The sequence below is a fragment of the Arachis duranensis genome, chromosome 8 (assembly GCF_000817695.3).
Source record: "Arachis duranensis cultivar V14167 chromosome 8, aradu.V14167.gnm2.J7QH, whole genome shotgun sequence".
Taxonomy (NCBI): Eukaryota; Viridiplantae; Streptophyta; class Magnoliopsida; order Fabales; family Fabaceae; genus Arachis; species Arachis duranensis.
The window spans coordinates 38,543,701-38,557,090 of record NC_029779.3 but is presented as its reverse complement, the minus strand read 5'-3'; the positions used below and the strand labels follow the sequence as shown (position 1 = coordinate 38,557,090).

At 30.1% G+C, this 13,390-nt stretch overlaps 1 protein-coding gene across 1 annotated transcript; it reads left to right on the top strand.

The window, feature by feature from the left end:
- Positions 1 to 930: 930 nt before the first annotated feature.
- LOC107462578 (protein CUP-SHAPED COTYLEDON 2) lies at positions 931 to 3,725 on the top strand. The gene is made up of 3 exons (XM_016081188.3): positions 931 to 1,767; positions 1,851 to 2,134; positions 2,686 to 3,725. The coding sequence occupies exons 1-3, from the start codon at positions 1,572 to 1,574 to the stop codon at positions 3,313 to 3,315; spliced, it is 1,110 nt and encodes a 369-aa protein (XP_015936674.1). The 5' UTR covers positions 931 to 1,571; the 3' UTR covers positions 3,316 to 3,725.
- The last annotated feature ends 9,665 nt before the right edge of the window (positions 3,726 to 13,390 follow it).

Genomic DNA, 13,390 nt, shown 5'->3' with positions numbered 1-13,390 from the left:
TTTTCTTAATTGATGGGTCCAACATATAAATCAATTAGATTATTTTACACCTAATTAAATAATAAAAATAAATAAATTGACTTACTAAACCAAAAACATATAATATGATTATTAAAAGAAACATTTCTCAAAAAATAAGTCTATATTCATCATTCATTATAACAAACTTAAACTAATTTAGTTTAATTGACTGGTCTGCTCATTTTTTTATTTAAACAAATATTAGGTGGTCAAATTTTATTTTATATATACAATAATTTATTAATTAATTATAAATTTTTAAATAAAATTTAAATTTACGATAAATTAATTTTTAGTCTATCAATTAAAAGATATTCTGAAAAAAGAAATTATAATAAATTCTTATTAACAAAACATTACATTTATCAAAAGTTAGTTAAGAGATGATAGAAATATTTAAATTTAAATTCATTTTATATGTAGTTTAATTTATTTTATATTTTAATATATATTCTCATGGTATCTCCTAATTCGGGGGTTAAGGACTAATTTGTCGCGATACTGAGCTCCATTTAAGGGTTTACTGCTGGTCAATGAATTACTGCATGCATAGAGCGAAATTCGAACCCCCGACACTTACTTAAACGGACTAGCAAGCTAATCACTAGGCCAACCCAACTTGATTATATATATTTTATACTAATAATTAATTTTGATGTACAACTAATATAGTTATTATTATTTCCCTAATTAACCTTGTTACTTAGAATGATTTACAATTTCTACTATCTTGTTATTACTAAAAGCAAGTCTAACACAAACATATTGACATGTAACCTAATGAAAACTCATTATTGGATCAAAAGGCAAATCTAGCAAACATTTGATTCACCATGGATCATCATAAGTAAAGAGACATATAAAACCTTGGATGAAGATGAAATCCAAAATTGTTTGAGTGATGTAGGTCTGGGCTGGTTCACTCTCTCTACCATAAAGAAAAAACACTACTTTCTGTTGCCACTTTCTTCACTGACAAAGGAATACCTGCACACCTTCCTCACACACGCACGCATACTCTCTTTCTCTCTCTCTCTCTCTAGCATTGTGGATTATGATAAGGACCCTGTCAGGGAGAGGAGAGTAGAGAGAGATTTTCAGAATAGGACACTGCACACACAAGAAGAAAACACACACATTTTTCCAACCCCATATCATACATACAAATTCAATAATAATAATAATACTTATTATTATTATTATTATTATTAAACCCCACCCCATGAAGCCCTTATAAACCAAGCACCCTCCTCCATACCAAAAGGCACCACATAGAGCAGAACAACAGAAGAAAGAAAAAAGTGATCCAAACCCCATTATTAATCTCCTTTCACTCTTTTGCTCCTTCTGCTTTTTCTTCAAGTTCTTTCCATTCTCATACAATCCAAATGGCCCCTTAAGAAATACAAATAGATCGAAGAAGAAAGAAAACACAACCACCAAGATTCTCCTCATTCATTCATTCCAACAAAAGGATCTTTACTTAGTTCCTTTTGTTCCTCCCCAAAAAAGAACACTCTTTATTTATTTTCCTTTCAACACTCTTCACCATGGACAGCTTCTACCACCACCATAACCACCACTTTGACAACAGCGACACTCACTTGCCACCTGGATTCCGATTCCACCCCACCGATGAAGAACTCATCACCTACTACCTCGTCAAGAAGGTTCTCGACAACACCTTCACCGGAAGAGCCATAGCTGAAGTTGACCTCAACAAGTGTGAGCCATGGGAGCTCCCTGGTATGTATAACAAGAACTCAAATCAAAATCACTTTTTTATCACACCTCATGTTGTAAATCCATGAAAATGTTGAAACTTTCAGAGAAAGCGAAGATGGGTGAGAAAGAATGGTACTTCTTCAGCTTAAGGGACAGGAAGTACCCAACTGGGTTGCGCACAAATAGAGCGACGGAAGCTGGGTACTGGAAAGCCACTGGAAAAGACAGAGAGATCTACAGCTCCAAGACTTGTGCTCTTGTTGGAATGAAGAAGACACTTGTTTTCTACAGAGGAAGAGCTCCCAAGGGTGAGAAGAGCAACTGGGTGATGCATGAGTATCGGCTTGAAGGCAAATTTGCATACCATTATCTCTCTAGAAGCTCCAAGGTTAGTCATGGAATCGGTAGCTAGATTCTTTGCTTATCATGAGCCGCATGCTAGAGCTATGGAGGCTATAGTAGGGGTGATCGGAAATCTCTGGTTTTATAATTAGGTTCCGTTTATCAATGTTGATTGTTTTTTTCTTGAGGACTCTTGGTTCTTTCATTTGTACTTAGGACTACAACCGCAGGTAGGAGGGTTTCTAAGTTGCTTGCTTTTTTGATTCATATAACTGTTAAAAAGAAGTTTGCATGGGGAGTGTAAACAATGACGCATTAATTGCAGAAAATAAAAGAAAAAATTAGTTGCCAAAAGGTGTGCTACTAATAAGTACTAGTAACATGTATGAAAGAAGCTACTATATTGCATCATGTTATAGGGTTTTGGTTTAGCTTCCATTAATTACACTATTTTCCATAACACTGCTATCAATCTCAAAGATCCTAATCCTATACTATTAGCTTCATGCTCATTCTTCTATTATTCCATTTTTTATACCAACAAATTAATGCTTACAATTATCATTAATTTCAAAAATGTGCTATTTTTTATTTTAGGATGAGTGGGTGATTTCTCGTGTGTTCCAGAAGACAACCACCGGGGGTGGTGGTGGAGGTGGAGGTGGAGGCTCAGCCGTGTCAACCACCGCCGGCGGGTCCAAGAAGGCGAAAATGAGCACTTCCACCACTTCTACAATGAGCTTCTGCCCTGAACCAAGTTCTCCCTCTTCGGTTTACCTTCCACCACTTCTCGACTCTTCACCTTACACTACCGCCACCACCGGCTCCGTCACCTCCGCCGCCGCAGCATACGACGGCCGCCAGAGCTCCTCCTTCGACAACAACAACAACAACAACGATAGCACAAGGGAGCACGTGTCCTGTTTCTCCACAATCTCCAACAACTTTGTCAATGGGTTCTTCGATCTTGCTCCTATGGATTCCTTCGCTCGATTCCAAAGAAACAACAATGTCGGTGTTTCTGCATTCCCAAGTCTAAGGTCGCTGCAAGATAACCTTCAAATTAACCCTTTGTTTTTCTCCGCCGCAGCGGCGCAGCCTCTCCACGGCGGCGAGCTTCACGCCGCGGGGACCTGGCCGGTGCCGGATGATCAGAGGGTTGCCGAGGCTGCTGCCGCCGGCATGGCTTTGGGACATTCCGAGCTTGATTGCATGTGGGGCTATTGAAGTCTTTTCCCATTGACCCTTTCAAGCGTTGACTTTCATGGTTAGGATTTGACTAAGAAGTGTCTTTCTACTTTCTAATGCTTTGTTATTATTAGGGTTTGGACTTTATGTTAGACTTGAATTACAAGTTAGTAGTACTTTTTATGGTAGCTTATTAATTATAAGATCTTTGCTAATGCTAATTATTCTATCTCTCTCTCTTGCTAGGGTAGTTTGAATTCGGTTATTGTAACGTGTTCGGGTATTGAAGTTTAAATTCGGTTACTCTAATGTGTGTAATTTCTTAGGGTACTATTATTGTTATTAGAGTACAGTGTACTGTAATATAATGTATGTGGACCACTAGAAGTGTGTTGTAATTGTCTCTAATGTATTTGGGAAGTGTGTTTTATGTGATGTGTGTATTTAGTTCATAAACCATGGTGTGTGGAGTGTGGACCAGTCATGTTTTTTCTTATCTTATTTAGAATTCTCTGACCTATATGTTAGTGAAATTAAATGCAATGTGTCAAGTATTATTATCAGAAAAGTGTGCTGAATCTTGTTCCCTGGTACTATAAATTGGGTTGGTGCTACTAAAAAGGGTTAGTTAATTCGTTCATATAATAATAGAGTTGAATTGCTTGAATAGGACAAATTTATTTTCCTCTATTTAATAATGACAATGCCTTGCATATATAAAATAAAATCTTTTCTGATTAGTACATCTCTTAATTATTGTGGTATATAATCTGCATTTAATATTTGCCTCAACTTTATACTAGCATATATAATGAAATGAAACTTTAATGATTATCAGACTTCCAGATCGTACCATATATAATGCAATCTGTATAGTATAGTATTCATTAATGGAAGTACTTGAGAAATTATTTGTTAAGCAATTATAAATTCATTTTTTTATCTCTCAATTGTTTAGAAGAGTGAGAATTTAAAAATGTTTATACGTTTTCTACAGAAATATCTTTATTTGAATTCTTTTCACTCTTTCATCATTTTGGCGAAAATAAATTCTAATATTAATTTTTTTTTTAGGTGAAATAATGCTATTATTATCCAAGAAACTGCAATCATTTATTTACTTGATTTTGAATTATTTTTTAAGTTATTTTATTATACCTTTTCTAAGTAAAAAAAAAATCATTTTTTTAAAAATTAACTTTTAACGGGATCAAATAAGGGTGAAAATAAGTCATGAAGTCTGTTAAGAGGCTACAGGTTTAGTTGTGTTTGGTTTGATCTGGCTTAGTTTCTTATAAAATAAGTTTAGACGCACACTATTTTAAAAGTTTAAATTTGTTAATAAATTAAGCTCGTAAATTAGTCTTAAAAGACTGCTAAAAATTTTTAAACTTGTTAAAATATAAATAAATATATAAATATTTTTTACAATTAAAAAATTATTAAATATTTAGATGTTTTTATAAATATTAAATTTAATATATTACGTATAAATAATTTTTTATTAAAACATTTATCAAATATTTTAACATATGTTAAATTCAAATTTAATATTTAAAAATAAATCTTTAACAAACTACAGACCAAGTTCTGACTTTGTTGGAGATGAAGGCTGGTTTCCATCCCTAGTGATGATATTGAAAAGTGATGACACAAATATAAATAGATCAAAAGAAAGGCTATATTAATATAAGGGTGAAGGTGAGACAATAGAAGAAGTTGGTATATACGGCTAGCTAGGTTTTCCATCATCATGTTCAATGATGAAATTACCACATTCATTATTTATTTCTCCATCTACAATTCACAATCTTCCTCCCACGCATGCACTCTTTAACAATTATTGCCACAATTGACCTCTCATGTTTCATTTAAATTTTTTTACTAATCTATCCTAAAACACCATCATTTAGAATGAAAAATCACATATGTCAAAAATATTATTATTAAATAATCACTTAAAAGTTTACATAATTTTTATATTCTAACAACTATATATCTCATGCATGAAAATTGTTCCTTTCACTTGATGAAAATGAATTGAATCTGAAAACGGATATTTTGGTAAAACTAAAAGCAAAGGAAAGTTGCATTGCATTGCATAACATAACGCATAGCATTATTTGGGGAAAAGGAGAAAATGGAATTGTTTGGGTAGAATGGTATCATTTATTGGGCGGTTGAAAATTGAAATAGGGGAAACGTACGTATGTAAACAGAAGAGAAGGGTTTGTATGTGTTGAAAATTCACGTGGGGGTTCTGAGTCTAATAGCTAGCTTGTTTTAGACTTAGTGAGTGAGGGAGTGAGGTGAGTACCTTACTACCTTATATATATTATAGCTTTCTGCCTATACCCCGTCCTATACTTGAGGCAGGGACAAATTTAATGCTCTTCCTGTTACCCACTTACCATTCAATCTTTCCTCTTTCTCTTATTTCCCTTCTATTTTTATTCTTTTTACATCTATTCAATTATGTATATATTTTTTTAGGATTTACCTAACATATATATTATAAAGGCATATAATAAGTTTACGATTAATAAAAAAATTTAAATATTTTTAATAAAAAAATTAACTTATAAATTTAATATGTATCCTTACGATATAAAATAAATAAATCTATTTTTTTTTATAACAAAATGTAAATGGACCTGCATTGTTCAGTTAACATAAGTTTATTATTTAATATCAATCAATTTTATGGTGTCTTTTAATTTGGTATGTAAGTTATCTAAAGTATTTTTTAAAAAATAAAAGATTAAATATTTAAAATTTATTAAATATTAAATAGTTACTTATTTTGGCAAATTAGGTACCATTTATAAAGTACTATAGCAATTACTAAATATGCTATCTAACCTTATTCCAAGTGCTTCTTGGATGATTTTATTATGCTAGGTGAGCTAATACTAGTAGTTACAAATCTATTCTACCAAAATCGATATTTTTTTCCAAGATTTGAAAACGAAATGATAATCGAATCATTAGAATTAAAAGTTTAATCAGAATTAAATTGAATATAAAAATAATATATATGGATAAAGTATATTTTTTATTCTTAAAGTTTGATAAAAGTTTTAAAAATATCCTAAATTTTATTTTGTTTTAATTTTGTCCCAAAAGTTTTTGATTTGCATCAAATATACCCCTAACGACTAATTTTTCAAAAAATTAAAGATCAATTCAATAACAATTTCATAAGAACAATCCTCAACACAAACAAATTAAACATAATTTTCATGCATTATTGTTATATTGATCTTAAATTTTTTGAAAATTTAGCCGTCGAGGATATGTTTGATGCAAATCGAAAACTTGTGAAACAAAATTGAAACAAAATAAAATGTAAAGATATTTTTAAAATTTTTACCAAACTTCAGAAAAAAAAAGTATACTCCACCCTATATATATATATGAAAAATATTAGATATATAAATTATTTTTATAAGAAATCTAATCAAGTGTTTTTTAAATATTTTTTTAACTAAAATTTTTTATTATCAATTCTTAAACTATTTGACTAATTTAGTTGAATTTAGCTATCAAAATGACTTAATAATGTAATATTACCGTATATAAAATATTAAAAAAACTGATTTCTTTTTTATTTTATTATTTTAAACTTTTGTACTGGTTATTCTTTGAAGGAGTATTGCAATCTGTAGTTACTTTACTTGGAGCGTATTAGTATTTTATATTTGTAGTGTAATATATAATTTTTATTTATTGCCTTTTTTGGAGTAGATTTATTTTTGCTTTGTATGGAGTTCAGTTTAGAGCAGGTAGTGGCGTAAGGCAGGGGGACCCATAAAAGCTGAGATGACAATATTAGCAAAGGCTTTGAAACCAGCCATCCATCACATTCAACGAGTTTACCCCCCTGGCCCCTTCCCAATTGTCCTCTTCTCACACAAATAAAGTGTTTGCAACACCTACATTATTGCATGCAAATGGAAACTTGCATTATTAATTCAATAAATAAATGGGGACTTTCCATGTTTCGTATTGCTATGGCAAAATTAAACAAAACAATATTCAATGTTGCCTATAATCACAACATCTCTAATCATATACAAATCATTGGCCATTGTTCAAAATAGATGAGTTAAAAGCCAATTAAATAGCTGAAAGACCACAAGCAAAGGTAATTTGGATTGGTTTAACGATTAAATCATTAGTCTGTATAAATAAGTATTAAAAATTTGAATTTTGTTTGTGCATGTAGTAATTTATTGTCAACGACAACACTCTAAGTTTTTCTAACTACATTTTTTTGTTGATCAAAATAAAAAACAAGTGAAGGTAAAAAAGTATTTGTTTTCTTAATTTTTGTACTTTATTCTATATATAAAGAAGAAGAAGATGGAAATAATTATCAAAGCAATATAATAGTGATGACTCTGAAAAGGGGAAAAGAATTAATATGAGATAGAAATTGAGAAAGAAGAAAAGGGTAATTGTTTTGGAACCAAAAAGCCCCATTTGATGGGTAGGCTTTCGAATGAGACACTAAGTCCTTTCCCCAACACCCAATGAAACCAACATTCTAACCATTTCGCCAGACTCTCTCTGCCACTAACAATATTATAATGATGATGATGGTGCTGCCATTGAAGCCAAGCCTTCTGATTGGATGCTAAACAATGATGCATGCATGGTGATGATGATGAAATTCGGGACAGTTGTTGTGGCCTGTGCCTTATATATATAATAATAATAATAATAAGGTGGTTGTACATTAAGGTATTCGAAATTGGGGTGTGTGATCTTTGCATCATTCATCCATTGCAATGAGTATGCCAACATTTTTGGCTCCATGGAAATGGCATGCCACGCGCTGTACTCTATACTGAGTGCTCAACCCTCCCCTTTGGACTTTACTCATACTAATTATTATTTGAGCTGGAGTTCCTTTTATTTCAAAACAAATATATATTTATTGGTGGAAACTCAGCTGCAGTCGACTTCACGTGAAGTTGATAGTTGAGAGCCGTTAGATGATTTGACTGATTTGACTAAATTTTCATCTAACGGCTCTTAACTATTAACTTCATGTGAAGTCGACTGCACTTTAATTTTCACTGTATTTATTGCATTGTATGGTGAATAATTTAGGGTTTAAACTTTACAATTTGAATATTGAATGAGATGCTAATCTTCTTACTTCTTCCTAAAAGATTTGACTTTGAGAGAGTGTAACTTTGCATTGAAAACATGTTACTATATATTTATATCTAAAGTGTAGGAAGCAATGAAGATAATATTTTTTCTTTGACATATTGTGTTGTTAAGAGAGAATTATGAAAGAGGTTATATTGAGAGTAGTTTCCAGCGATTTGGTGTGTAATGTGGCTCTGAAAGAAAGAAATATAAGTGGAAAGAATAACAAGCAAGTGCTAAATTCCAAACGCCAAAAGCTTGCCTTTGGAACTTATCCAAACACAATGGAATCATTGCCCTTTAAAACTCACCTGCTATTGTACTTCACCTCTCTTCCAATTTTATTTGTTTATCAAATAAAAATACCATATGTATACACTAAAAATTAATCTTTAAATTAGTTTATTGTATATTTTGTATAAATATATATTTAATTTATTTTTAATATATATTTTAAATTGATAATTGATTTATAGACTATTTTTTTTTACCACTTACTTCCTTTGAGCTTTTTTTTTTAAATTTATTTTTCCTTTATTGATGCAGTAGTAGTAATAGTACTATTTCAATCTCCTTTTTGGTTCTTCCATACACTCTACCCTTTATTTTCCCCTTGTGGTGAACTATGGAAGGATTTGAATAGTTATATATAATTCATAGTACCCAGCTCCATGGCCCCCCATGGTGTTTTTTTGTCATCCTATTCCAAAAGCAAGTAAGTTTCATTAAAGAGCTACAACCCTTTTTTCCTCTCTCTTTATAGGGATGGGGAGGAGGGGCTGGGGGTAAAAATTATATATGCCAGAAGTTTTTTTAATCGAACATATTAGGTGTATCTCAAAATAAATTATAAATATAAAATACGTATTAAAAAGTAAATTAAACTATATATAATTGGTTTTTTTACGGTTTAGGCGTAATCTTATTTTGGTTCTTAAAATTTAAAGTGTTTTATTTGAATTTAAAAAAGTTTTATTTATCTTTAATGTAGTCTCACCCTAAGGTTAAAGTTAAATAACTATTAACGGAATGTCCTACGTGATAGCAGTACAAAAACAAGGTCGATAATCTGGAGAACAAGTACAAACTCCAAAGACACAAAATCAACCGTGAATGCATCAATACGTTGTTTATCTATCATTATCCATAGTTCTATAGAAAATATTTTATTTAAATTGTAAGAAAATAATAAATAAATATATTGATACATCTACGGTTGGTTTTGTGCCTCTAGAATTTGTACTTATTTTCCAAATTATTGACCTTATTCTTGTACTGCTGTCATGTAGGACATTTTGTTAATTATTTAACTTTGACCTAACGGTGGGACTACATTGAAGTTAAACGAATTTTTTTTTTATTCAAATAGAACACTTTAAACCTTAAGGACCAAAACAGGATTACGTCCAAACTGTTAGTGTTGCAAGTGTGAGGAGTGTTGAAGTTAGTTTCACATCTAAGAAAGCATGGAAGAGTGAGGAGTTTATAAGATGAGAGACCCATTAACTTGACACCTTAAGGTTTTGAGTTGGATGTGGTGTCTTCTCATCTTATGTTCTCTCACTTGATTCCTCCCCGAAATCTCCCCGATTGTCGAGAGCTCCCCACGGTTAATTTAATATTTTATCCTAACTAATTTTAATAGTTTATTTTAATGTATATATAAATAATTTTTTTGTTGCTAACTTTTTATATTATATGTAATTAGGACAATAAAGGAACAATCTGCTCAGACATAATAAAAAAAATCACAAAAAATTTGCATATTCAAAAATTTAAAAATTATATAGTATATACCCAAAAATTTTGCGTTGGGTGGTTATTAGCCACTTTTTTAATTATACATCTTTATTTATCTAAAGAGGAAAACCAAAAACCTTTGCCGTAGTAAATGCGATGGGTTCTTTAAGTTGTGAAGTCTTGGGCTGGGCCAAAACAAGTTAATGTGAATTTGAGGCCTCCTTAATTTGTTATTGTAGGAATAGTAATGGGCTTTGTGAACTTGAACTTGGGCTTAATGAAGACATAGTTGCATTTGTTATGTCACTGTCTGTTTAAGTAAACGTCGGGAATTCAAATTCTGTCTTGTGTATGCAGCAATTTATTGACCATTGACAGATTCTTAAATTGAACTCAGATCCATGATGATTATTCCTTAGTCTGTCGGACTAGAAAATTAGGGGTGCACATAGGGTCAGGTGAAGTTGGGTTCGCCTTAATCCGGATCCAATCCTAGACCCAGAAAAATCACACTATTTTTTGGGCCACATTAAAACTGAATCTAAAACAGGTGAAATTCGGGTCTTAATAAATTTTATGCCAAAAAATTATGACGACATTTATTTATAAAGAAAAAAAACTTACTTGTCATTAAGAAGTTGATATTCATATTTGAAATTGAATTTGTCCATAAATTCTAATTTTATAGTTCTTTGACCTATTTCTAATTCAACAAATTTGACTAAAAATAAAACAGTAAGATTGGAATTAATTTAGACATTATAGTGTATCACGACATCACCAAAATTTGGATTTTACATCTTTTGATCCTCTAAATTTTTGCAAATAATTATTCCATAAAATTGTAACATTCACTTAATAATTAGAGTATAATAATAATAATAATTAAATCAATTACACATCAAAATGCATATTTAAAGTCTCATGAGAACAAAATTTATATTTTTTTCTATAGAGGTACAATAGGCTGGGTCTACGTAATCTGAGTCTTGATTCAGACCCAATTTAATAAATTAGCTGGGTCATTTATTGAAATTTCGGGTCTAACCGGATCACAATGAAAACAGACCAAATTAACCCCAAAGTGGTCGGACTCGGATTAGGTCATTGGGTCGGACTGGATCACGAGCACCTTCTGGAAGATACTATGAGCAACTAAAAAAAAGAAACCATGCCAAATTCAAATCTAGCTGAGGCTAGGAAGTGGTTATAAAACCCATGGAGAGGGAAAATAATGTGAATTAGGATGTAACTTGTTAAAAAAAATCATTACATTTTGTAATTAATTTGGATTGATCTAGTGGTTAGTTCGTTACTTGTTAGTTTGCTTAAGAAAGTGTTGAAATTTGAATCTCTCTTTGTGCATGCAATAATCTATTATCCAGCAACAAACTCTTAAATGAGGCTCCGATCTACGACGGATTAATTCTTGACTTGTCAGATTGGGAGATATCGTGGAAAACAAAAAAGCGTTACATTTCATGATCTTCACCCAAAGAATTAGTTCAAGTAAGCGTTATGTTTTAAATTATGGGTAAAGTATTATTTTAATTCCTAACGTTTCAAATGTCTTATTTTTGTCTTAAAAAGTTTTAAACATGTTTAATATTATCCTACCTTTAAATTTCACACTAATAGTTGATGAAATGAGTAATGGAGATGTAAATAATGTTACTAGTTAGGTTATATATTCTTGCATGTGTTAGAAAAACATAAAAAAAAAAATCCTTTTTGTCATGTTTCTACTCAATTTTCTTTTGGTATAAATTATAAAACTCCAAATCCTAACAATGAATAATCACGCTTTAAAATAAAAAAAATTATATTAATGATCGTTGGTAGATCGATTTTACTTATATATATTAAGATCGAATGCTATTGGCTCTTCAATATACAAATTATTTATGTCAAATTTAATAGTGAAAAAATATTGAACTTGCTTAAAACTTTTTTGGAATTAAAATAGAATATTTAAAAAACTTTAAAATTGAAATAAAACTTTTAAGACTAAAATAATACTTTATCTTTAAATTATTTATTAATTAACAAAATAAAAAGAATATGTTCCATTTGTTAAAAAAATACTAGTATTAAAATAGTATCTACATCAAAAGTGTACCGATAAATAGAATTGAAAAATAAATAATCTTATATATTATATATAGTAGTTGTGTCTTTTTGTAAAGTGTTAGAAGTTATATTCCAAACAAATGATGGAACAAAAAGATGCTCTCTTTTGTTGAATTTAGTAAATAAAAACGAAGATGAGGAAGAAATAGTTCAACTTCAATAAAATGAGAGAGTTGTTCACCTAACGAAATCAATATTATTTCTTATATAATGAGTTCTTGTAGTTATACATATGTACCAGAAGTAAAGACAAACGAGGCCTGCAATGCTAGAAAGAATAATATTATTTGACATTCACATCTTAATCCTGAAATTCAGTGTGGATTATTATGCTAAAGTAGTATAGCTTGTATATAGTAATATTATTGCTGCCAAGGAAGAAGTATCAAATTATGTAACTTACACACATAAATTAATACAATTTATTCTCATAATTTTTAAAATTTTATAAACATAAATTAATAAAATTTATTTATTAAAAATAATTTAATATTTATATTAGTCAAATAATAATTAAAAATACTAAATATTAATTATCCAAGAGTTTCTCTTTAGAAAATGACTTTTCAACACTTCTATTATTTTTTCTATAAAGACAATAAGACCTACATTATTATTACATAGACATTTCGGATATCACATGGATTTGGTAAAAGCTCGTGTGTTTTTTTAAGTTGTTTATTTTTTGATATTTTAAATATAGTTTGTTAAAAATTATAACCCTTCTATTTAGTAAAATAAAATAAAATTAATTTTCAATAAATATAAGTTCTAATAATAGTATTTAGTGCAATTACTTTTAAAATTTAAAATATCTTTAATAAACCTAAATATAATAAAGTATAAAAATAAGGGCAAAATGCGTATATAAATCAATTGGATAAATATTTTACACAATTTTACCAAAGAAAAAAACGTGACAAGAATCTACAGGAAAACGTTTTTATGTAGTTTAAATTAGACCAATTCGAATTAGACCAATCAATAGTAATTTGAATCACGTTACTTCGAATTAGACGTGAATATAGTAATTCGAATTGGTGCAACTCGAACTAGACATCCATGAAAGTATCATAGTAAT

Bases quoted from the DNA above. Each gene is read 5' to 3' on its own strand.
- LOC107462578 (XM_016081188.3), top strand. From the start codon at position 1,572: ATGGACAGCTTCTACCACCACCATAACCACCACTTTGACAACAGCGAC. The intron at 1,768-1,850 runs GTATGTATAACA...TGAAACTTTCAG, and splicing joins TGAGCCATGGGAGCTCCCTG to AGAAAGCGAAGATGGGTGAG. The intron at 2,135-2,685 runs GTTAGTCATGGA...TTTTTATTTTAG, and splicing joins ATCTCTCTAGAAGCTCCAAG to GATGAGTGGGTGATTTCTCG.